This window comes from Sorex araneus, chromosome 8 (genome assembly GCF_027595985.1).
Source record: "Sorex araneus isolate mSorAra2 chromosome 8, mSorAra2.pri, whole genome shotgun sequence".
Classification (NCBI taxonomy): Eukaryota; Metazoa; Chordata; class Mammalia; order Eulipotyphla; family Soricidae; genus Sorex; species Sorex araneus.
The window spans coordinates 22,225,982-22,250,277 of record NC_073309.1 but is presented as its reverse complement, the minus strand read 5'-3'; the positions used below and the strand labels follow the sequence as shown (position 1 = coordinate 22,250,277).

General features: G+C 53.4%; 1 protein-coding gene across 2 annotated transcripts in view; it reads right to left on the bottom strand.

Moving 5' to 3' along the window:
• Positions 1 to 3,628: 3,628 nt before the first annotated feature.
• The window catches only part of CSNK2A2 (casein kinase 2 alpha 2), a 40,565-nt gene continuing 19,897 nt past the window's right edge, over positions 3,629 to 24,296 (bottom strand). The window contains exons 5-12 of one of the 2 annotated variants that reach the window (XM_055145467.1): positions 19,503 to 19,562; positions 15,512 to 15,595; positions 14,472 to 14,582; positions 14,169 to 14,270; positions 13,605 to 13,705; positions 11,376 to 11,524; positions 9,724 to 9,817; positions 3,629 to 4,059 (exon numbers count right to left, since the gene is read on the bottom strand). In XM_055145467.1, the coding sequence (XP_055001442.1) occupies positions 9,741 to 9,817; positions 11,376 to 11,524; positions 13,605 to 13,705; positions 14,169 to 14,270; positions 14,472 to 14,582; positions 15,512 to 15,595; positions 19,503 to 19,562 (684 nt within the window). In that variant the 3' untranslated portion in view covers positions 3,629 to 4,059; positions 9,724 to 9,740. Of the gene's footprint in view, positions 4,060 to 9,022; positions 9,818 to 11,375; positions 11,525 to 13,604; positions 13,706 to 14,168; positions 14,271 to 14,471; positions 14,583 to 15,511; positions 15,596 to 19,502; positions 19,563 to 24,296 lie in introns of those variants that run through there. The other variant, XM_055145468.1, reaches the window with a different exon arrangement.

The following is a 24,296-nucleotide window of genomic DNA, read 5'->3' as shown; positions in this document are numbered from 1 at the left end:
ACCTAGAACTTGAAAAACGTAATCATCCTCCTCCTTTGCAAGGTTCGAAGTTTATTCATGGACTTTGTGTTTTGTTTTGGAGCCGCATCTGGTGATGCTCAGGGGCTGCTACTCCTGGTTTGATGCCGGGATCACAAGATGATACTACTGGTTCTCTGCTCATTATCACTCCTGACAGTGGTCAGGGAACCATCTGTGATGCTGGGGATCGAACCAGAGTTGGCCACATGCAAGGCAAGTGGTCCCTAGCCCCTAGTGTTACAATAGCTATAATAAAAATAACAAAGGGAGCAGTGGCAGTAGCTAATGAGGCAGGTCAGGTGATTACAGAGTAATGAGACCAGGAACTCACTTGTTCCAAATCAGGCCACGAAAGGCGGTAGAAGAGCCTAAGGAATGGAAGCAATTGTGAACACTGTGTGGTCTTGTGAACCCCTACAAGCAGCAGCAAGCAGCCCTGGGCCCCACCCTGAACCTCTGGCCACAAAGGCATCAATAGTCCTGACTTTGAATAGATCTCTCCACGTTAGGTAAGGGTCAAAATATGCAGAGGTGTAGGGCAAGTAAGTCCGCTTCAGCTCCTAAGAAACCTCTGGGATCAGGGAAAGTGTTGAACTGGCTGGAGCTCATGCTGTGTGTGCAAGGCCCAGTCAGTTAGTTAGTAAAGGATTGTTTCTACTCTGGTCTGTGACATAAAGGATCAGACCCGACTTGGAAAGGCTGTGGATCCATCCATGGGACCGTCAGTTATCAGCAGAATATGTTTTCTGAATTTCATGTTCATAAAAATAAAACTCATTGTAAAGGACAAGGTTAGGGAAAAACTAACCTTGTCTCTGGCAGATTTTACCAAGGGAGGACATTTGTATATGGTGTGTACATAATTGGGGAACACCTTCATTATTTCAGATAACATAAGAATTGGAGGGGTTGTTTTGTTTTGGGGCCACACTGGGCAGTTCTCAGGGATTATTCCTGGCTCTGCACTCAGAAGTCACTCCTGGCAGTCATTGGGGGACCATATAGGAAACCAGGAATCGAACCCAGGTTGGCCACTGTACCATCTCTCCAGCCCACATTAGAATTTTTTTTTTTTTTGCTTTTGGGGTCACACCTGGCAATGCACAGGGGTTACTCCTGGCTTTGCACTCAGGAATTACTCCTGGCGGTGCTCAGGGGCCCATATGGGATGCTGGGAATCGAACCCAGGTTGGCCACGTGCAAGGCAAACCCGCTGTGCTATTGCTCCAGCCCCAACATTAGAATTCCTTTTACCGTGATCATCTATCACTTTGATGACCAGGAACAACCAACTGTTATTTAATGTCCGAATCCCCAGCAGGCCTACCGAAGGATGAGGCAATGGCTCCGAGCTCCCAGGACACTGTACATGCACTTCAGATGGAAGGTCCCAGCTTCCTGTCTCTCAAGGCCAGAATCACCTCTGAGAGAACTTCCTTTTCTCTTTCTACAATCACGTTCTCTTCCACCCGGAACTGAGCGTCTCTGATAAGCCTGGGGTTTGGATAAAGGAAGGTCTGGAAAATAAGACTCTCCAGGAGGAAGCTGAAAGGCCACTGGGTTCAGAAGGAAAAGCAGAGGGCAAAGTCAGCGTGGTATCAAGATCGCTCATCCATACGAAAGAGCCCCGCAGGGAAAACACACCAATACCAGGACAACTGTGCTTAGGGAGCACTCCCGTGTTGCTCAGGAACCATATACGGTGCCAGGGATGGAACCTGGGTCAGTCTCATGCAAGGCGAGGGTCTTACCCACTCTACTAGTTTCTGGCCCCGAGAGCAATCACAGCCAGGAGGTAGCGTTGGGTCTGTCTGTCGTCCCAAGGCAGAGAAGAGGTTGGGGGTCTTGGGACTAGACCTGACAGGAAACGTGGCCTGCTTAGATAGGAGAGAGCGTCACAGAACAACAACCCCCAAAGGCCCGTTTTTAGGAAAAGAACCTTGGCTAGCTCCCTGGGCCCTCTCCCCGAAGCGCGTTGTATGGAAGGGCTGCTGGACAGACAGACAGACAGACAGACAGACCATGGGCCGCAGGAGCTTCATGGTAATGAAGGGCCGGGACACCATCCCAGGGACGTGGGAGACTAACATCACCCTGCAGACTCTTGAGTTAAAAAGTGCTCACGAGGAAGGTGGGGGAAACATTACAGTGGGGAGGGCGCTTGCCTTGCACGCGGCTGGCCTGGCTTCAATCCCCAGCAGCCCGAGTGGTCCCCTAAGCCCCACCAGGAGTGATTTCTGAGCACAGGGCCAGGAGTACACAGGCACCCTGAACACTGCCAGGAGTGACCTTGGGGCAGGAGTGATACTGCAGTGGGGAGGGCACTTGCCTTGCACATGACTGACCGGGGCTTGCTCCCTGGCACCCATGATGATCTTCTGAGCACCGTTAGGAGTGATTCCTGAGCACAGAGCCAGGAGTACACTCCAAGCATCATCAAGTTGGCACACACACACACAAAAAGGAGGGACTTATGAGATACTGGACACGGAAAGCTGGCAAGTGCCACGTCCACCCAATCCCGTAGCACCCTGTAGGCCCTGACAAGCTGTGCTGGGGCTAACAGTCTCAGCTCCCTGGCACTCGGGAGGATGAAAGGCGGTTCAAAGGCACTGGGGCGCTGCTGAAGCCCTAAACTTCTTTGCTGCGATTCCCACAATCTCCATAGTCCTGACGGTTCAGGAGCAGTAAAGACAGTTGTTTGGACTCAGGGACCTTTGTGAGGAATGAGTGGGTGCCCCATGCAGCTGCCTGGGCATGGGATCCGCCCTTCACTTCTGCAGCCCACAGACAGGGGAAAGGTCAGGCCCTGGTGGGGCCAGGCTGGGCAACGCGCCTCGGGGAGAGGGCCCAGGGAGCTAGCCAAGGTTCTTTTCCTAAAAATGGGCCTTTTAGGAGGTTGTTGTTCTGTGACGCTCTCTCCTATCTAAGCAGGCCACGTTTCCTGTCAGGTCTAGTCCCAAGACCCCCAACCTCTTCTCTGCCTTGGGACGACAGACCCAACGCTACCTCCTGGCTGTGATTGCTCTCTCGGGGCCAGTAGAGTGGGTAAGACCCTCGCCTTACATGAGACTGACCCGGGTTCCATCCCTGGCACCGTATATGGTTCCTGAGCACCACGGGAGTGCTCCCTAAGCACAGAGCTGGAAGTAAGCTCAGAAACAAAACAAACAAAAAACAAAAAGTAACCTCCCCCCACTCCAGGGGGTGGTGCAGGAACAGCGTGGGAGGTGGGATGAAAGGCAGAGGGAGAAACAGGATAATTCCAGAGCGGAGAAGGCATCTGCCGGAATTGCAGGTGGTATTTACTTATCTGGCACCTAAGGCACGGGGAGACCCTCCCAACAGCGGTTGGGAGGAGGGGATCAAGGGAGGCCGGCAGTGGCAGTTCAAGGCAGAACCAGGTGTCCCCGGCTCCCGAGTCAGCTGGACCTGTCCGTGGCTCTGCCCCCGTCACCCTTCTGCCCCCACCCCGTGCTTCATCTGCGCCGGGGGCCACCTGCTCAGCGGCAGGCTCTTATCAGCTCACACCTGGCATGAACCTGGAACTGTGGCGAGTCTCCATGAACGGCCCCTTCCCGATGGAAAACTCCCCACACGATTCTTTCAAAACCTTTTATTCAATAATATAGACTTTGAAAAGTGTGAGGCGGGACTGTGCGCCATGCCGCGTTGCCCCGGTTCCCCGACCGTGGTCTGAGGCCAGCGAGTGAGCGAGGTCTGCCAGGGCGCCCAGAGCCCCAGGATGCACGGGGGGGCGCGGGCGGTCACCGGCCATCCTGCAGTCCCCTTCACCTCTCCCGTGCTTTCCAGGCCCGAAGGACGGCAGCCGGAAGCCAGCGGCGTGGGAACCTCTGAGACTGGCGAGTGAGGCGGGGTCTACGGCGGCAGGCTGCCCTCCAGCTGCTCGGGTCCGGGTCCGCCACGCCTGCCACCGTTCTGTGCCCGCGCACAGCTCGCGATCTCTCTACACATCATAGGACGCTTTGACTTGGCTCCTGTTCTGCTTGTGGGAAAGTGGGAGGAGCTGCAGCAGACCTGGGGAGAGAGACGGGAGGAGGGGAAAGACGGCGTTAATCAACGGGACCGGAGCAGGGACAGGCCTCCACTTGCGTGGGCCCTGGAGTGTGCCGGCGACGGCAAGGAGCCCGACCCGGGCCCTGGGGCGGGAACACAAGTGTGTGGAGGGCTTGTCGCCTTTATGTCTCTGACTGCGCTCTCTCCCGTCCCCTTCGGGACTGCTAGCAAGAGACCTGGTTTCCGGCATCACTGCCCGTGACAAATGCCCTGCGTGCAGGAGACGCCGCTCCCGGTCTTGGGTTTGGCATGCGGATCTACACGCAACATTCCTGACTGTCGTGTGCAAGTGGGCTACACGCTCAGCTGTCCTGATGCTGGATCCCCGTCAGACCCGACTCCAGCTGAGGCCTCGGGGCTAAGACCTGAGGGAAAGGGAAGGGGCTGAGTCCGCCAGTAAAACAAGCCCAAAGGGTGTTCAGAGCCCCCCATGGGGGGCGGGAGTCTGCTGTCTGCTGAGGCCCGAACGCGTTGGTTCCTTCTCTGTCCCAGCAGGGCGACGTGGGGAAAAGCCAGCAGCAGCCTCAACACGTTAGTTCTTCCTGTCTCAGCACCGCAATGTGGGCAGATGCTGGTGGCTGTCCGAACATGTTAGTTCCTTCTTTGTCCTAGTACAGCGGCATGGGGAGACGCTGGTAGAAGTTCCCGAAGCTGGAGTCTCCCGGCTCTGCAAGCACAATACACCCCGGAACCCTCTCGCCTCTTGGGGACCCTTTGGCCGAGGGGTCCGCTGCTGATACTTAGGAAGGCTGCACGGTGCCTACGGAGTGACTGTTTGCTTCTAAGTAAATCAGAAGCTGGCATCAATGCCAGACTCCGCCGAGGGGAATGCAGGCTCCTGCAAGGCACCCTCACCTGCACCCCTGCTGGTGTGGCGGCGGGAGGGGAGGGGCGGAGCGAAAGGTTTTCGTGAAAGCACAACATGCCGCCGAGGCTAAACTCGTCCGTGAAACAGGCCAATTCCAAGAGCAGGTCTGAGCAGTGCAATTCAGACGGAAAAGCGACTCCTGCCTCCTTCCTTCCCTTCCCAGGCCCCCTTGCCTGCTCGTCTTCCCCCTGAGGTGCGGCCTGCAGCCCCGCCAGACTCAGCTCCGTGCAGGCTTCTCCCTCGGCTTCCCCAGGGGGGAGTCTGCGGCGGGGCCCCGGAGGCACACTGGTGGGGACCGGCAATTTTATGAAGACCGGCGTCCTCATGAAAGGGCAGAGCCACGGCAGTCACATGCGGTCCTCCGGGGACACACCGAGGCTGGCCATGAGTGGCGTGGCCACCGGGACAGGGGCCCCCACCGGACGGCAGGGGCTAGGTTTCTGCCAACGGAGGGAAGGGCCAGCTGCGGCAGGGTCCTTGGAGGTCCAGCCAAGCTGTCCACCGGGTGTCAGATTTCTACCCCAACCTCTGAAATCACCATTTATAGCAAGAAAGGCCAGCGAGTGAAAAATGGTTAATTTATTGATTCAATGAGAAATTTGTGTCTTTGAAAACAATCCCCAATACATGCGGTTCAGGATTTAGCATCACATTCGCAGCACATTGTCGTCTCGACACAAAGGTATGCGGCGCCCGCAGTCACCCCTCTCGCTCTCGGGACGCATGCACAGCTCCCGCACGGCATCGATAATCGTCTGGTCCAGATGTTTCCCCGCCACCGCCCCGCCCGTCTCCACCCTGGGTTCCTTTGCAAAGGCAGAACAGAATCCGGGCCGACGAGGTCCCGTGCTCACACGGGCCCGGCGTCTGCTTTCGGAAGCTTTGAGTTCCCGTGGCTGTGACCGGTCAGTCGGCCACTCCTGTTGGCTTGCAGGAGGGATTACTGGCTTTTTCCTTGGGTGTTCACACAGTCAACACGGCTCTCTCGGCCAATCACTGAATCTCAACTGGCACTTAAAGGACCCGCCTAACTGGGTTCTCTGACATCCATTTCAATCTCTCTCTCTCTCTCTCTCTCTAAAAAAAAAAAAAAAAGAATGCTTCCAGTTTGTTGCTTCCATCCTCCTCAGTGCGGCACTCGGGAGAACCTGGGTCACTTCCCTGAGTAGGCGCAGACCGAGGCCACCAGCTCTCCGTGGGACCCAGCATCTGCTGTGAAGACACCACCTCCCCATCCTACTGGCCAACCAGGGGCACGTCCACCCCGGGCCCTCCCACACCCTGGCCCCCCCCCTCCGGATCTACCTCCGGGCAGTTCTGATGGATTCCTTTCCAGCAGCCCTGCCTTTCAGCCCCCAAGGTTCACAAGCTCTTCTGTGGCCTGAGTCGGTCTATCTTCCTTCTCTGCAGGGGACACTCTGGTCTCTGGAGCGTCTGTGAGGCGGTCCCGCTGGGGGGCGGGGGCGCCAGTGCCTCCAACAGGTGCCAGCACTTCTTGGTGGGCAGAAGAACCCGAGTGCCGGTTCTCACCAGCCGCTCGATGGCTGCGCTCACCCAGTCACCTGTCCTGGGCCAGGCCAGGCCGGGAGGAGGCCAGCGGCGAAGACAGGCCCGGCCAGCGTCACCTCCGCTCGCACTGCGCACCGTCTCGGCTGAAGCAGAGCTCCAGGGCGAGGTCCGCCTGTGGCCGGCACACCCTGATTTGGCATAGGAACCTCACCGGGACGGGTCTATGCCCTGACACAGCGGCAGTACCTGAGATGATAGTGTAACACTACCCTGTTCCCCACAAGTTTTTTTGCTTTTCTTTAGGAAATAATTAAATCCTTATCGTAGGCACTTTAAAACCTGTTCTAAGGTAATGGAGCAACAAAAAAGTCTAATGAAAATTGCTGAGATGAGTTTCAAGAGATACACGGACTGAAGAGGCGGTTGGGTGGGGAAATCTACCACAGCTTAGTCTGAACAGGAGACTGGACTCACACCACACACACACACACACACACACACACACACACACACACTCTCTCTCTCTCTCTCTCTCTCTCTCATATCCTGCTGTTGGAACTCTCTAAGACTATCTCCTACTCTAAAAAATCTCAGGGAATCTAGGGTCATCTGGATGGATACAAAAATGGTTTCAGGGCCAGGTACGACTGACCAGGTCAGGTGTGGACACACTTGGCCTGGTGCTGAGGACGGGAGTGAGACTCAGAACAGAGTAAGCACTCTGACTTCTGTCGTGCATCTAAGGCATGAAGGGGGTCAGAAGCACAGGAGTGGCTGGGTCACGGATGCATAGAGAGGAAGAGTGATTCTCGCGTCCAACCACAGGTACGGAGTCCAAGGTCAGGAGGGGTATCTGTGCTGGCCCCCTACTCAGGACCCAAGGGAGACAGGCAGAAGTAAACCGCCCCGTCTTGCAGGTGCTTTATCATTTTCAGGGGCCTCAAGGGAAATGGGGTTATTGCTTCGCCAAAACCTCCCTGTCGGTTACCCCTGTCTCGTCCAGACAGGCCACTATGGCAAAAGCAGGGGAAAGGCCAGTGTGACTGAGGGGAGAGGTAGGGGGCAGGTAAGACACATGCGGCACATCTCCCTGAGAGTGACCAGCAGCTCCATGGGCCCAGAAGGGCACATTAGAAGGCTCCGAGAACCCCCAACATGCACACACATACACTCGCGTGCGTGCGAGCACGCGCACACACACACACACACACACACACACACACACACACACACACACACACACACACAGACACGGCTTCCTGACACACCCATCGAGGGTCAGCTGAGAGAACATGCCTTCCACTTTCAGGTAGAACACAGATATATATTATATCTAGAATGTGCAACATAGGCAGGTAGTATTGGTATGAGAATCTTAACAGAATTCATTTCCTGGCTTTGGAGTCTATATATATATATATATATATTTTTTTTTTTAAATAGCAACTCTTAGTAGAGAGTTTTATTTGCATTTTAAGTTCCCACCGACCAAACGACAAAAATAGAATCTACATCTTGAGATAGGACCTGCTACCAATACCAATATGATTTTATTGGAATATGGAATGTAAACAGATGTTTTCAAACAAACGCTCTAACCTTATGAAAGTGTATGGCATTATTAAATAGTTCCTAAAGAAACCCTAAAGTGTGATGTTTCGGGTACCTCCAGGCTCTAACCCAGGTCTGAGGGCCCCACAGCTGTGACATGGCATGGCTCTACAGCTGGGGGAGGGGACAGCTTGCAAACCATGTTGGTGACCAGTCCCCAAAATAAAATGAATCCATTCAAAAACCAAACAAAACACTGACACCCCCCCCTGCCCCAAACACCACTAAAAGGGGGGGAAAAAGAAAGCAGTACTAGCTTCCTTTGCTGGTTGAAGGCAGGCACCAGCGACCCCAGCTTGGACTCTCGCTCCAGGAGCCCTTCCTCCCCAAGGCCTCCCTCGCCAGGACCTGTCCCCTGGGTGGCGGAGGGGCCCAGGCAGCTCCGCTCCAGTTCCTGTGTGTGACAAAGCCTCAGCATCGCCACCACATTCATGTCTGACCTCTCGGAGCTCCCAAAGGCCAGACACCCTGCTCGAGGTGGGAGATGCTCTCCTGGGGGCATGAGGACAGTGTGTTTGTTTCCCCCACCCACCCACCCAGTTAAGTCTTTCCTGGATAAATTCTTCAAATAGGGTATTTTTCTCCCTCCCTCCCTCCCTGACCTGTCCGAAGACTGACTTTCCAGCTTGAGATATGGTTGAGAACAAAAAGACTTTGTTTCAGAGAGTTGCATTAAAACAGGTGTACAGATAGAGATGTGCTGGTAAGGGTTTCCTTACAAGGCTGTGCGCGCACACACACACACATGTATATGTATATATATATATGTATATGTATATATATATATATATATATACACACACATATATAAGCCAAAAAAACCAAAAACCTACACACACACCCACACACACACCCACACGCACACACGCACACACACACACACACACATACAAACCCCAAGATTTTTATGGTTAGGCAAATCAACAAAGGCTACTGTGAGCTCAGAGTCAAGCACTTAGCATCGAACTTCTGATGAGACAGACAGACCTGCTGGTGACACCCCAAGGTTCCCGGTGAGGCCTCCTGACAGCAAAGGGGACTCAGTGAGCATGACCGCAGTTTGCTCCTAAATAAATACACTTGGAAGAAAACTGCAGGGATGAGGTACATTTCCTAGAGAGCTCATGTCATAAAAAAATACATAAAACGTGAATTTGTAAAAGAGCTTAAAAAAAAATACTGTCACTGTTTTAATATCTCCTTTTTTGTAAATGAGGCTGGTGTGTCAGTATGTTCTGCTGACATTTTGCTAAAACTTGAGCCTGAACCTCAGCCCAGGAAACCCAGCTCACAATGGAACAGACAGGAAGGCGGATGCTCAGAGCTTGCTGACTGGGCGGGCTGCTCCCACAGCGGGGCCCTGGGGAACAGGCGCTCGCCACAGCTGCAAGCCTCGTCCCCCGCGCATTCCAAAGGGCACGTTCCCCTGGGTCTGGCTAGGTGACCGGCGGGCTGCCAGGCAGCTGTGCCCTGCAGACTAGTACTGGGGAGGGTCTTTCTTTTTGACAGACTTTTAGGCCTTTACTCTTCTTAGCATTGAGAAGTAACGATAGAATCTCTTTTCATCACACTGTGGTTTCCCGTCAAGGTTTGTGTTTGGTTGGTGGCTTTATTGGCAAGCATCAATGCCGCATTACCCGCCGCCTTCCAGTCTTCATCGGGCTGCCGTGAGGCCACTGGAAAGCACAGCGTTGTCTGCAGAAGGCTGGGACTGCTCCTTCACCACGGGGTCTGCAAGAGAGCGAGCGGCACGTCAGGCTGCCCACGCAGGAACGGGACGGACAGAAACCACTGCCCCGAAAACCAGACCCGGACTAAGGGCTCCCGGAAGTGGCCTTCCGTGTCTACACCTCTCAGGCAGAAAGCATGACTACGGGGCTCCTGGGCGAGGGGCCCAAATCAGTGAGACCCTGCGCGAAGCCTCCCCTCTGCTCCCGAGCACTCCCCGACACCAGCACTCAGCCCCGCAGTGTCGTCAAGAAGGCACTTCGGAGGAAAAGACAAATGGAAGAGCCGCTAGGAGACCTACTTATTTTATACAATGGCTGTCTTAAAACATCTCAACAGATGGGCGGCAAGCGTTCTGGAAAAGAGGCAGCTCGTCGGGGCGGGGAGGGCGGCTCCCTGCGACTCCGGGCCAACCGGGCTGGGGGTCAGGGGAGCACTCTGCAGGGTGGAGGACGCAGGCAGACCCCTGGCGAGGCGGGGGTTCCCCGGGCCACCCCACCGGTGCTCAAGGCCTCAAGGGCCTTTTGTGACGATCCCTGGGGGACCATCTGGGAGCAGGGATGGAAGCAGGGTTGGCCGCGGGCAACGCCCGTGACCCCAGCACTCCTGTCTCTGTTCTGAACATCAGCACTCGGGGAGAGGGAGATGCCACACCTGTCCTCGGGAGACGCACCTGCCGGGTGAAGGCAGTATTCCAACACCCCCGTGGTCGGAGCCTGTACCTTTGTACCGTCTCTCTGGCCCAGCTTTAGTATGTTATTTGTTGTTTCTGGGTCACACCTGGTGATGCTCAGGGGTTACTCAGGAATTACTCCTGGTAGTGCTCGGGGTCCATATGGGATGCCAAGGATTAAACCCAGACTGGCCATGTGCAACGCGAGCTCCCTCCCTGCTGGGCTGTTTCTCCAACCCCACATGCACAGGGGTTACTCCTGGCTCTGCACTCAGGAATCACCCCTGGTGGTGCTCAGGACCATATGGGATGCTGGGAATCGAACCCGGGTCGGCTGCGTGTAAGGCAAACACCCTACCCGCTGTGCTATCGCTCCAGCCCCCCTCAGACAGATCTACCGACTGAGGGTGGGGGGGAATAGTGCGCTGGCTGCAGGAGAGCTGAGCAGACAGTGCCGGGGATGCGGAGTAGGCACAGGTCTTGCTGAGGGGAGCCCCAGGGTGACCCCGGGCACGACACCCTGAGCACTACCAGGTGTGACACAGAAACCCCAAACAAAAGAACTTGGTTTGCCAGGCTGCCCCTACAGCCTGGCACTCAAGGGGCAGATTGTAAGAGGGCTTGATCCAAATACCTAGGATTATCTCCACCCCCCCCTTTGGGTCACACCCAGCGACATCAGGGGTTACTCCTGGCTCTGCACTCAGGAATCACTCCTGGCAGTGCTCGGGGATCACACGGGATGCCAGAAACTGAACCCGGGTTGGCCACGTGCAAGGCAAGCACCTTTTGCTGTACTATCGCTCTGGCCTCTCCGAGGACTCTCTGGACTGGTCTCAAGCACCACAGGTAGGAAAGGGTCCCCCGCACCAGCCCCCGAGGACTCACAGAAGTAGGGGTGCTCCATGGCCTCTTTCGCAGTCAGGCGCTGCTGATGGTCGTACCGCAGGAGTTTGTCCAGGAGGTCGAGGGCCTCGGGGCTCACGAGGTGTCTGTTCTCACTATGAATAAAGTTTTCCCAGCGTTTCCTTGAATGTCTGTGGAGACAGAGGCGGCCATCAGTGTTTGAAGCCAGGACTCGGGGATCTGCCCCAAGGGGTGACGTCACCCCGGAACAAGACAGCACTGTGTAACAAGACGAGAGAGTCTGACATATGTTTTGATAGATTTATACCTCATTTATATTTACTCCTGGCTCTGCACTCAGGAATCACTCCCGACTGTGGTTGGTGGACCATATGGGATGCCGGGGATTGAACCTGGGTCAGCCACATGCAAGGCAAATGCCCTACCTGCTGCACTATTGCTCCAGTTCCTGTCCGGATTACTTTTGATGCCTCACACTTAAAAGTTAATTTCAGGTGGGGCAAAAAGGCAGGTACTTGTATTTCTGAACCCCTCAGTCACCACAAGGGTGTCTCTCATTAGTTTTCCTTTTTTTTTTTTGAGGGGGGAGACCACACTTGGTGATGCTCAGGGGTTACTCCTGATGGTGCTTGGGGGGGCATATAGGATGCCAAGGACAGAACATGGGTTGGCTGTGTGCAAGGCCAACTCCCTATCTGCTATACTATAGCTCCAGCAAGGCAGGTAATTTTAAATTAAAAAAATTTTTTTTTGGGGTCATACCTGGAGATGCACAGAGGTTACTCCTGGCTCTGCACTCAGGAATTACGCCTGACAGTGCTCAGGGGACCATATGGGATGCTGGGAATTGCACCAGAGTTGGCTTTGTGCAAGGCAAACGCCCTAACCCGCTGTGCTAATCACTCCAGCCCCCCAAATTTTTAAATTTTTTTGGGTTTTTTTTTTTTTGCTTTTTTGGGTCACACCCGGCGATGCACAGGGGTCACTCCTGGCTCATGCACTCAGGAATCACCCCTGGCGGTGCTCAGGGGACCATATGGGATGCTGGGATTCGAACCCGGGTTGGCCGCGTGCAAGGCAAACGCCCTACCCGCTGTGCTATCACTCCAGCTCTAAATTTTTTAATTTTTGAGTGCTAGGGATAAACCCAAGGACTCATATATGTGAAATCTGTGCTCTACACCAACCCAAAATTCCTGACCTTGCCACCGATTTTCACTGCAGATTTTATATATATGAAATGAGCTTCAGAAACGTGTAAACCCATATAATAGTTTAAAAATACAAAACAGCTTTGAAATTCTGGTGCTGAGACTGGAGAGACAGCAGAGAGTACGGCTTGCCCTGCACGTGGCCAACCCGATCCCTGGCACCCCAAAGGGTCCCAGAGCTCAGCCAGGAGAGATCTCTGAGTAAGTCCTGGCACTGCTGGTTGTAGCCCCCAAACTAAACTGAATCATACTTTCTAAGAGTCCCTATTAAAGCAAGCATATATTGTACCAGAATTATTTTTCTGTAACAATTGTGACTTTATCTTTCTTTATTGTGGTGCTGAATACTAAACTCAGGGCCTTCCACGTGAAGCCAAATCTGCTGCTGAGCTACAGCGCTGGCCCTGACCGTCCACTCAATACTGGCAAACAGGCGTCTCCCTCGAAGACGTGAAATGATTAGAATACACATATCAATGATGTCCAGGTGACTTTAGAGTTTAAAAATACCCAGGAAAGAGAACCAAAGAACCAGTACAGTGGGTAACTAATGTTACACGTGTAGGTATATATAATATATACATATGGATTTTTTTTTTTTTTTTGGCTTTTCGGGTCACACCCAGTGATGCACAAGTGTTACTCCTGGCTCTGCACTCAGGAATTATTCCTGGCAGTGCTTGAGGGACCATACGGGATGCTGGGGATCGAACCCGGGTCGGCCACGTACAAGTAAACGCCCTACCCGCTGTGCTTTTGCTCCAGCCCACACATGGATTTTTAACTGAAGTACTTGCTTTGCACACAGCCAACCCAGGTTTGATCCCTGAACACAGAGCCAGGAGTAACCCCTGAGCACTCACTGTCAGGTGTGGCCCCAAACCAAAAACCAAAACAAAGCAAAAAGCAACCCAAGAAAAACAGGGCATTTCACTTCTGATACAACTGAAAGAAGGAAAGAATTCCCAAAGCATTTAGGCTAACCTTTCCATTTCCTAAGCGGGTAAGGTAAAACCCCCTTCCCTCTCCCTTTACTTACTGTCCCAGGATATCGTTGAAGTGTGGATCCAGGTCTATGTGGTATTTCTTCAGATAGCCATACAGCTCATCTGTGCCCAGAACCTTGGCAATGCGGACAAGCTGAAACACAAAACAAACTGACCAAATCACTGAGCACAGAACTCATGGCAAGTCTGGGAGGACACAGCACCAAGGAATTGGATCTTCCAATCTCTTAACTCCAGGGCCCCGAGAGAATGCCCAGCCTGTGGCAGGCAGGCAGCAGGCCCACGAAGCCAGGTTCTTAGCGATGCACATTTCCAAATAGCCCTTGAAAGGGTACCATACCCCAAGATGCTAGTCCTTCAAGCCGCTGACGATGGGGGCCTCGCCCTCCAGTGACTAGACCAAGGAGTCCCTAGGCCAGCAAGAGCACGATCCCTAAGGCCGGGGACCTGGGAATACCATTCTGTGAAATTCTTCTCTGAGGGCATGCGAGTGATGTGCAGAGTGGCCCAGGGACAGGGCCCCCGAGCAAGGGGCTGTTTTCTTGGCCTCCGCCCCTAAATAAACAAGAGGTAGATGTCCCGCTGAGTCCACTCACCTGATCGTAGTTGTCCTGTCCATGGAAGAAGGGTTCCTTCCGGAAGATCATGCTGGCTAACATACAGCCCAGACTCCACATGTCCAGGCTGTAATCATACATCTGGGGAGCAAGAACAGAGGTGTCGGAGGTGGCACCCACGTGGCTCGTACCCTGGTGGCCAGTAGTTCTGCGTGGGTACTTGTGGGATGGAATATAGGCGGGGACTGACACTACCCACGTGGTCTTACAAAACACCAAAATAGGAAAAGTCCTAGATAAATAACGCCAACTGCCGAGAGGTCTGTCACGAGCGATTTTTACCTGGTAGTCCACAAGGAGCTCTGGTCCCTTGAAGTATCGCGAGGCTACTCGGACATTGTACTCCTGAGCAGGATGGTAGAACTCGGCCAGACCCCAGTCTATAAGCCGCAGCTGTACACAGCACAGAAAACATGTCAAAGGAACACTCCCAGATGCCCCAGGCTTTAAAAACCTACCCACGTACACACAAGTGTGTATACCTAAATATGTGTATTTCTAACTAAGGCAATGTTGTAGATGCTCATGTCCTCAACAAGGTCACATGAAATAGTAACTGCCCGGTCACCTGAAAAGCGGCAGGCCCACTGGCTAAAACACACACGCTCTCAGCAGGCGCACAACGTTGGAGCAGAGCACTTGGAATCTTTCCCCCCCACCCCATAACGTTAAATTACACTCATTTATCACTTTCTCTAGATCAAAAGAACTTAAGCTTCTGTTCTGCTTCCGTGCCACTTATGTGCATGACCCATTCCCCAGCAGTAACAGGCTTTCGTGTAAGCTCTAGACATTCAATGAACGGGTCTGGGGACATGTACAGGCACTCTAGGATTCAAGCAAGGTCCAAACTTTTCATTAATCTAATACTAGTGGCTTCATTTACTCTCCAATCAGAGATGACCAGAACGGAAAGTCACAAATGGGAGGGATCCAGGTCTGCTTTTTTTTCTTTTCGAAGCCTAAGTCACCCTGGCAGTGGCTGAAATTGCTCCCTGGTTTGGGGATACGGTGCCAGCGAGTGAACCCAGGCTCCATGCAGCAAAGTACCGGGTTTTGTAGCTATCTTCCTGGCCTGAGTGTGTGTTTCAGGTCACGCAGGTTGGTCTGTGGGTCATTAAGTAAAGAAGCAGAAACCAGCGGTAGGACCTTTCTCCTCAGGCAACAAACCACGACCCACACCCACGACCACCCCGAGACATACCCCCACCCACGTGCAACCGGGCCCAGCGTCTGCTCTCCTGCGTACTTGCTTATGCAAAGTCAAGACCAGCCCTGGGGGCGGGAGGCAGAGGGAGAGGCGGGGGCGGGGCGGGAGGTACCTTTTTCTGTTGGTGATCTATCATGACGTTGTGAGGTTTCACGTCTCTGTGCATGATTCCCTTGCTGTGGCAATAATCCAGAGCCTGTAGGAGAAGAGAGCGCAGAGGAGAGTAAGGAAGGCCTCTACCACCCTCCCTGCAAGCAGCTTCTGGGTGTCAGCGACGGGCTGCCTCGGACCCTTCCGGGCTGCCTCGGACCCTTCCTGTCTGCGAGACCCCCTCAGGAGGAGGCCCTTGCCGTGAGAGAGTGGAGAAGGGCCACCAGGCGCTATGGCTGTTTCAAGTGTCGGGGGCGAGCGGGGGTGTGCACACAGCACACTTCTCTTGGCACTGTACTCCTCCTACGTGGAGCTGTTGGCGATTCCTCCATCCCCCGGGCTGAGAGATCACTGTTTCACGGGTCTAGCTGCATGCATTTAAAACCAGATCCGGAGTCGCACCACTGTGGGCCCAGCGACAGGAGACACACAAGTCAGGGTGGATGTGAAGTGTGGCCTGCGTGGGGAGACATGCTTCCACACAGGGCGTGTTGCCGGGGGCGGCTAGAGCAATAACAACCCTATGATTTTCCTTAAAGACATTCCCTGGGTCAGCGGACCTTTGAGAGTCTCGGCTCCACTGACCCTCCACGGGAGGAAACGCTCCCTACGAGACAGCTGAGGTGCACCTAAGATCCGGCACCAGGGATGAGAGCGGAGCCACGCGCCTGGCCCCTGCAGCTCTGGGTCTCACCTGCACACCCAAGACTCTTGCTTGGTGAGAGAAACGAGGCGTGCAGAGCATGAGCAGGACTCAGGCTCAATCTGCCCGGGACTCCCCCTAAGTTCCCCTGCAGTCGGTGATCCTGCAGCCCCAGATAGGTGCTCCCCTGTCACCGCCCTCACAAGACAAAAGGACACAAGCCGAGCACGTTCCTGCTCTTCTTTCCCGTGGCCTGAGGTTTGTTCCACTGTATGGAAATGCCGGCCGAAGGGCAGCCTGGGGTTGTTTCTACTCCTTAACGACCACAAATCACGCTGCTCCAAAAACGGGGCAATAAACATTTGGGAGGCCTGAACTTTGCGGTTCTCTGGGGAGATCATGAGGGGTCCAAGCACTGGGGAGGGTTCGGTTTACATCAGACTTGTCTGCTGGCGGGTCATGCCCAGCAGTGCTCAAGGCTTACTCCTGATTCCGAGCTCAGGGTCACTCCCGCAGGTCTCAGGGAAACAAAACGAGAGTCCCGGGAATTGAACCGAAGGCCAGCTATATGCAAGGGAAGTTCCCGCTGTACTATCTCTCCAATAAATTAAACTTTATTTATTTCTAACTGTGGGGGGTGGCTACTGTGCTGTGTCACCTGGGTGACGATCGTGCTCATATAAACCGTACTCTTACGTTTGCTCACTTCATTGGTGGCAGCTCTACTTCAATTTCTTCGCTTTACAACAGCCGCAGGAAGATTCCAGTGGCTTCGTGCGGCACCTCGTGAAATCGGGGCTCTTGGGAGGAGACCCCCCGAGTCTGTGGCCAGAGTGGCTGCGACCAGCCTCCAAGCACCCTCCGTCTCAGTTTCTTTCACAGGTTCAAGCGAATTAAATTATTCTCGCCTGCTCATCTCTCCCCCACTTCCCTCCAACAAAGGGGAGACTCCTTAGCCAGTCTGGGCACTTCAATCACTTTGCCTGGTCTCTGCTCAAAGAAGTAACAAGACACTGAGTGGAATGTGAAAGAACACTGGCAGCCAGATGCAGAGTTAGATGCTTTTACCAGGCCTGTGATCGGACATGGGGTCACTGGAATGCTTTTACATGCCGTGGGGAATTATTTCCACGCCCGCCTCTCTGACCATTGGGCATGACTTCGGTTCAAGTTTCACCTGGGGTTCTAGCCGCATCAGCAGCAAAGTATGCCGACTGCCAGGTAGCTCACTCCAGAAGGGAGAGAAGACATGACGCCAGAGCTGTTGCCACGGCATCTAGGAGGTCCTCCACCACGGGGACGTCCTTACCTGGTCGAAGGACAACTGAGTCCAGCCACAAACTTTTAGTAGCACAAACCCTGACTCATGGGTGTACCACCAAGCCCACAGAATGTTAGTATTATTATTATAAATAAAAAAGAGATCAGCAATGTTGAGATTCGGATTGCGGCTCTTGGGGTGAGACTAGGGGGTTCTGGGGGAGTCATGTCCAGGATGCGGCACTGCAAGTCTCTTCCTCGCTGAGCCCTGAGTCCAGCCTTGAGAGAAGACAAACTCCCTCCCTTCCTTCCTTTCTTTGTTTTTGGGCCACACCCAGCAGTGCTCCGGGGTTACTCTTGGCTCTGCACTTAGGAATGACTCCTGGTGGTGCTGGGGAACTCGGGAGGGTGCCGGTAATTTGCATCCAGGTTGGCCGAGTGCAAGGCACAGAGAGGCTCTGCCACCGGACTGTGGCTGCAGCCCCACAGCCTGCCCTTTCCCATGCAGCCAACACGACCGACAGAGGGAGGCCCAATGGACACGAGAGCGAACCCTCAGCCTACTGTCTGGGCTCTCTCAGACGACAAGTTTAAACACACTCAGTTCATAAAAATACCCCACCCGAGCCCTGCTGAGCTTTCAAGTCGCTGTCTGTCTAAGTATCCGTTCCCCGTGCCAACCCAACCCATCCTGGTGACGCTTCAGTCACATCTAGACTCTTTCAGGCCTTTATGTTGCTCTCTGCTCATGAATCACTCCAGGCAGGCTCAGGGGGACCATAACTAGTGTTGGGGGATCAACCCCCAGGGCTGTGTGTGCAAGGCAAGCACACAATCTGCTGTGCAATCTCTCTGGTCCCTCTTTCAGTTTCTTAAGATTTAAATCCCTCTAAAACTTTATGCAGAATTATATATTTAAAAAAAAAAAAGAACGGGGGGAGCAGCAGATCTTTTATATATCCTCAGTGACTTAGGAGTCTTAAAACAAATAATTAGGAACCACTGATCTCTTCTATTTTAAAAATCTTCTTAGATTTAAGTTTTCATGTAGACAAAACAGGAAACATTTTTCCATCAGAAATTTTCACACTTTCAGTGACAGATCAGCAAACTTCCTACTTCTACCCACCACCTTTCCCTGAGTGCCAGGGCTGCCTCAGCTGGGGCGAGCAGGCCCAGGGGGCTGTGAAAGGCGGCCAGAGGCGGTCCCGAGGCCCATCATCCCGGCAGGCAGGTGTGGTCAGAACGTGACCTCTGTGCTCCGTCCACCAAGAGGCGGACTCTCCATCTTCACCAGGAACCGCGGCCTGGCCAGTCTGCTTTGGCCAAGAGAACACTGCAGCCCTGGAAAACGCTTACAGGGCGAAGTCTGCCCCTCTCTTGCTGCTATGGTTGCGAGCACCAGAGAGTCTGTGAGAGGATGAGACTCCAACCAGTCCAGCTGCCATTCTAGACCCGCACAGAAGGCAGTCCTGGACCACCCTGCTCGGGAGGTGACCCAGACCTAAATAAAGCCCTTCCCAGCTAAGCCAGGGAACGATGACAAATTATAAAGCCTTAAAAAAGAAAAATGGGAAAAAAAAAAAAAGCTTGAGGTGACCTGTTATCAAGTGAAAACTAAAGGAAATACTGGATCAAGAGAAAGGAAATCCCAAGGGCCCACAGGCACCGGGAGGGAGGGCCTAGTTTCAGCTCTACCATCCCTGGTACCCCTCAACTTGGCCAGCTCGCTCAATTCCACAAGAAGATTGTCGCTAAGTCTTTGGGAGTCAAGATAAAGTCTGCCTGCGAGTTTCTTTTGGGCTTTATTTTGTTGGCCATAGCTGGTGGCGCTCAGGGGTTCTTCCGGCTCTGCTCTCAAGGATCACTCCTGGAAGGGTTCGGGGACCACAGGGGATGTGGGAGATAAACCCGTGTCGGCTGCATGCAAGGCAAGTGCCCGACCTGCTGTACTCTCCCCAGTCCCCACTCTCCCTGAGTTCTTTTTTGGGTCATCTCAGACACTAACTGGGGAAAAAAGAAAAATCCACTGTTTAGTGATGTCACTTACTTTAAGTAGTTCATACATATAAAACCGGATATCAAAGTCTGTCAGGATCTGGTAAAGTTGCTGAAACAGATTTCAGAAAACAAAATTAGTCTCACTACATCTTGATTCCCAATGTCGGGCATTATTCTCTGTAAACTTGGCTTAAGTCACTGAAGAACCCCAAGGCTTTTCACTGCACCATCTAGACGATATGGGGACCTCAGCGCAACACTGGGGTCTTCAGGAGACAATGGCAAAAGAATTCCGAGAGAAGATGTTTAAACCAAACTGGATTTTTTCGGTGGTTTTCCACCCCATTAACTATGTCGTATTATATATAGCAAGATTTTAACACTTTTTTGGGGGAAGGCACCAGGGATCGAACTCAAGGTCTTACACACGTGAAAAATGCACTCCAACCCCTGGCTCACAACTGAGATCTTTCATTTAGGGGCCACACCTGGCAGTGCTCTGGGCCTGCTCCTGGCCCTGCTCCCAGGCCTGTACGTGGTGCTGGGGACTGAACAGGGATCTGCAGGATGCAAGGTGTAGAATCCCTGTACTATCTCTCCGGCCCACAACCAAACCTCTTCAAACCTTGCCTAATGCTCCGTGATTTTTAATACCCACATTTACATTACTATGAAGATGGATTTCCAAATTATCCTTACAGCCTTCCTGTACTGCAAAGCACCTAACTCCACAGCCCCCGATACACCCAGCGCATGCGCCACAGACAGTGCTGCAGGCACACCAGAAGACCCACACTGGCCTGTGCAGGGAGATGGCGGCAAGAAAGTCAGTTTACTATGACAGGAACACTTAGAGACAAACTGCCACAGAGATGATGTGAGACTTTAAAATCCACACCCTCCATGCCAAAATATTTCCCCAGGCCAAACACCAAGCAGTGAACAGGAAACGATGAGACCTACAAAAACCAAACGTTTTAGGGAGAAAAAAAAATAGGGAGGAAAGGTTTTAGAAAAGTGCATTTATGCATATATAGGTACAGACACATACATGCAAAGGAACTGACAATGAATCTAGGCCAACTGACATGCAAATGAAATTCTTATTGACAATCTGAAGATGTACCCTACTGAGTTTAAAAAACAAATTTCTAAGAGGCAGAGTACTCATTTATACACCCGTGTTCTTTAAAATCATCACAAAATCTTGTTAGCTAACTCCATGTAAATCTCTTTCCTTAATCTGAAGAGCACATGCTATTATGTTCATGGGCACAAGTTTATTACATGTATTTGGTTTCCTTTCTCTTCTACTGTCGTCAAATATCTGTGAGGGACACATTCCCACTTGCTTGTGCCGGCCCAGAGCGGAGGAGAAAGGGCGTTTCGTGGCCGGAAGCGGGCGGGACGGGCAGGTGGGACACAGGTGAATGCAGGCGACCACCACTGCCCACCATGTTACATTTTTGGTCAATATAAACATATTACCCATCCAAACCTTTTTTTTTTTTTTTTTGCTTTTTGGGTCACACCTGGCAATGCACAGGGGTTACTCCTGGCTCTGCACTCAGGAATTACCCCTGGCGGTGCTCAGGGGACCATATGGGATGCTGGGAATCGAACCCGGGTCGGTCGCGTGCAAGGCAAACGCCCTACCCGCTGTGCTATTGCTCCAGCCCCCCATCCAAACCTTTTCTAAGGGGGTGATGGGGCGGATGGGGGGAGTCGGCCATGCTCACAAGTTACGCTTTGCTCGGTGCCTGGGTTGTTCCCGGCAGTTCTTGGGGGGACATGAACCCTCAGGGCCTGGAGCACTCAGCAAGCACACAGGCCACCTCTGGCCCCTGAAGAGCTTGTTTTGCCTTAAGGCTCCATGCAGTAGTGTCAGGGGCCACATGTGGTACAGGGTCATGGCTGCAGCCACAAGCCAGGCAAGCACCCCTGAGCTTCGTAGGACCTTGCCAGCCCCTCAGAAACATTTAAGGAAAACAAGTTTGTTCAAGACTTAGATGTAACATTTTGCTGAGGCCTGGGACTTGGCTTCTTTCTGAAATTTCCCCTTTGACTCAGGAAGTGCAAGTCTCCCTCCTATCAGCCTGGGGCAGAGGCCGGCTCAGGGCATCAGAGAGAATGAAAACACTCAGCGCCCCGGTAAAAAGGCGCACGCTCTCCCACTTTTGCCCAGGAGAGGCTGACTCACCACCCGCCTCAGATCCAGGCTGCTTCACTGCACCCCCTCCCCCCTCCTCCCTGGCCCTGCTCTCAGCAGGCTGAGGACATGTGCGTGCAGCAGCTGGGGAGACCCTGTATCTGGGGGTCCAACCAGCTCCTCTCCGGGGTAAGGTCGTCTCCCAGAGCCCGTGCCACGGAGAACCTCAAGCCCCAAACAGCGCATCTGCTAACCCTCTGAGGGCTGGGCCATTTCACTGCCAGAAAACCATTTTAAACTATTTTGTTTCCCAAATCTGTGGAAGGCTTTCTACTCATAGCATAAATTACTAACAGCAAGAATGATCTGCCTGTCAATCTTTTAATGCATAAAAAGAAATACCCTCAGACAATAGCACAGCACTGTAACTATTCCAATGGACATCAATTTGCATATGCGCGCTACACCCAGCGGTGCCCAGGGGCCCAAATGTGGTGTCAGGGATTGAACCTGGGTCAGGTGTGCACAAGGCAAGCACCCTACTCGCTGAATCATCTCTCCAGCCCCAATTTCCATTTTTTGGTGGTTGAGGGGGCCCACCTGGCAGTGCCTAGGGCTTACCCCCGGCTCTGTACCAGGGATCACTCCTGGCGGAGCTTGGGGACCATGTGGTGCTGAGGACTGAACCCGGGCCAGCCGGGTGTAAGGCGGGCGCCCTATCTGCTGTACTAACTCTCTAGCCCCAGCCCCAGTCTTCGAAACTACAAATACCAGTTATGCCAAGTTTCGTATTTAGGCTGCACAAGTATAAAGTTCGACCAGGCAGCCGCTCATCCACCCGCCTTTCTCGGGAGCGCTGGGGAAAAGGAGAGCAAACCTCTGACCATTTCCTGGGCCCCGACTCCAAACTCAGTGTGCAGAGTCCAGCTCTGTCCCCACGCGGCCCCCCGGGTGGGGTTGCCACTTCCTCGCCCCTCCCAGTGGCCCTCTACCCATCCCGTGCTATCTTTTGTTCATCTGAGTGTTCACGAGGACCGTGACCCTGTCTTTCTCCCCTTGCCGGGCATGGCCCTCGCCGCCACTGTCCAGGTCTGGGCCAGGTGGTATCCACCCAACGGGGAGACAGGTGCTGGCCAGGAAGAGTCACCCACCGGGAGAGTCAGGACCTCTCAACCTCCCTGCCTCCAAACTGTCAAGGGACCACCCGGAGTCACTCAGCCCCTAGTGGCAAGCCAAAGTAGCCCCACCTGCACAGAGCGACAGGCCGGAAAGTGTGTACTTGGAGATGCTCCCCCCCACTGCCCTCCAGTGAACACAGGAAAACTTAAGAGTCCGTGACAAGTCAGGAAGGGAAGCTTCCCAAGCCACACCTTCCCCTCCAACACTCTCCTGCCAGCTCTCCGGAGAGGACCACCTCAGTACAAAACGTGGCGAGGAATGGAGTCGGGCTTGGATGAGGAGGCCCCCCCCAATCACTAAGGACGGGGCTCCAGCGGCCCCAACCCGCTCCCAAGATGGGCTGATGTCAAGTGAGCAGGGCTTCCTTCTCCACAAAGTGACGTATGACAAACAAGCCGATGCCCCCAGATCACAGAAGTGTCTAAGACACCAGTCACCTGTCTTAGCTTGCTTCCAAAGCCTCAAAAACCTGAGATTTCCCCCAACAAATCACTGCTATTCAGGGATTACAACAGGGCTTGGGGGAAATTTCTTTAAGTCTACCAGAGAGGAACCGAGAGATGGTACACGGGCAAGGCATGTTGACCTTGCATGTGGTTGACCTGGGTTCGATACCTGGCACCCCCTCTGGTCCCTGGATCCCAGCGGGAGTGATTCCTGGGTGTGGCCCCACAACAAGCAAATTCCCCCTAGAGTCTTTGAACGAAGATAAATATGACCAGCAGGCTCAGGGGCCCCGGGTCTGAATCCAGCCCTGGAAAAGCATGGATCCAAGTGGGTCTCCCTCCTGCACCGCGGGGGGACCCGGGTGGCTCCTTGGCCCCAGTGACAGCGTTCAGGTGGACCCCACTCTAGGATGGCTCCCAGGAGGGGATCACCAACACAGCTCAGCAAAGTGCCTCCCCATCCCTCCCCCAACACAGACTACTCAGTATCTGTCCAGAAACTCCAGCGCTTCCCACACCCAAAAAAAGAGCTCAGGAGTGAAACAGAGTGAAAAAGGCGCCTTAGCCACACTAGTCCCAGGGCCAGAGTAAGACCAACGGCAACAGTTTCAGAAGCCCGAGAAAGCAAAACAAGTAACAAGTGGAGAATCAAGAAAGCAGGAACCAAGCAAAGGATCTTTTTTTTTTTTGCTTTTTGGGTCATACCCGGCAATGCACAGGGGTCACTCCTGGCTCTGCACTCAGGAATTACCCCTGGAGGTAAGAGGACTATATGGGATGCTGGGAATCAAACCCGGGTCGGCTGCGTGCAAGGCAAACGCCCTACCCGCTGTGCTACTGCTCCAGCCCCACCAAGCAAAGCATCTTAAAATCACCACAAAAGCACCTGAAAGTGGCACTTTTTTTTTTTTTTAATTTTAGTCTTACTGGGAACGCCAATGGCACAGGACATTAAGTTTTAGCCCCTCACGAAGGAAACCCAGGAGCACGACCTCACCCTCTTCACACCCAACTCCCCCGGCTCCGAAGGGCCTCCAAGGTACCAGCTGGTCCTGCCTACCTCTACCAA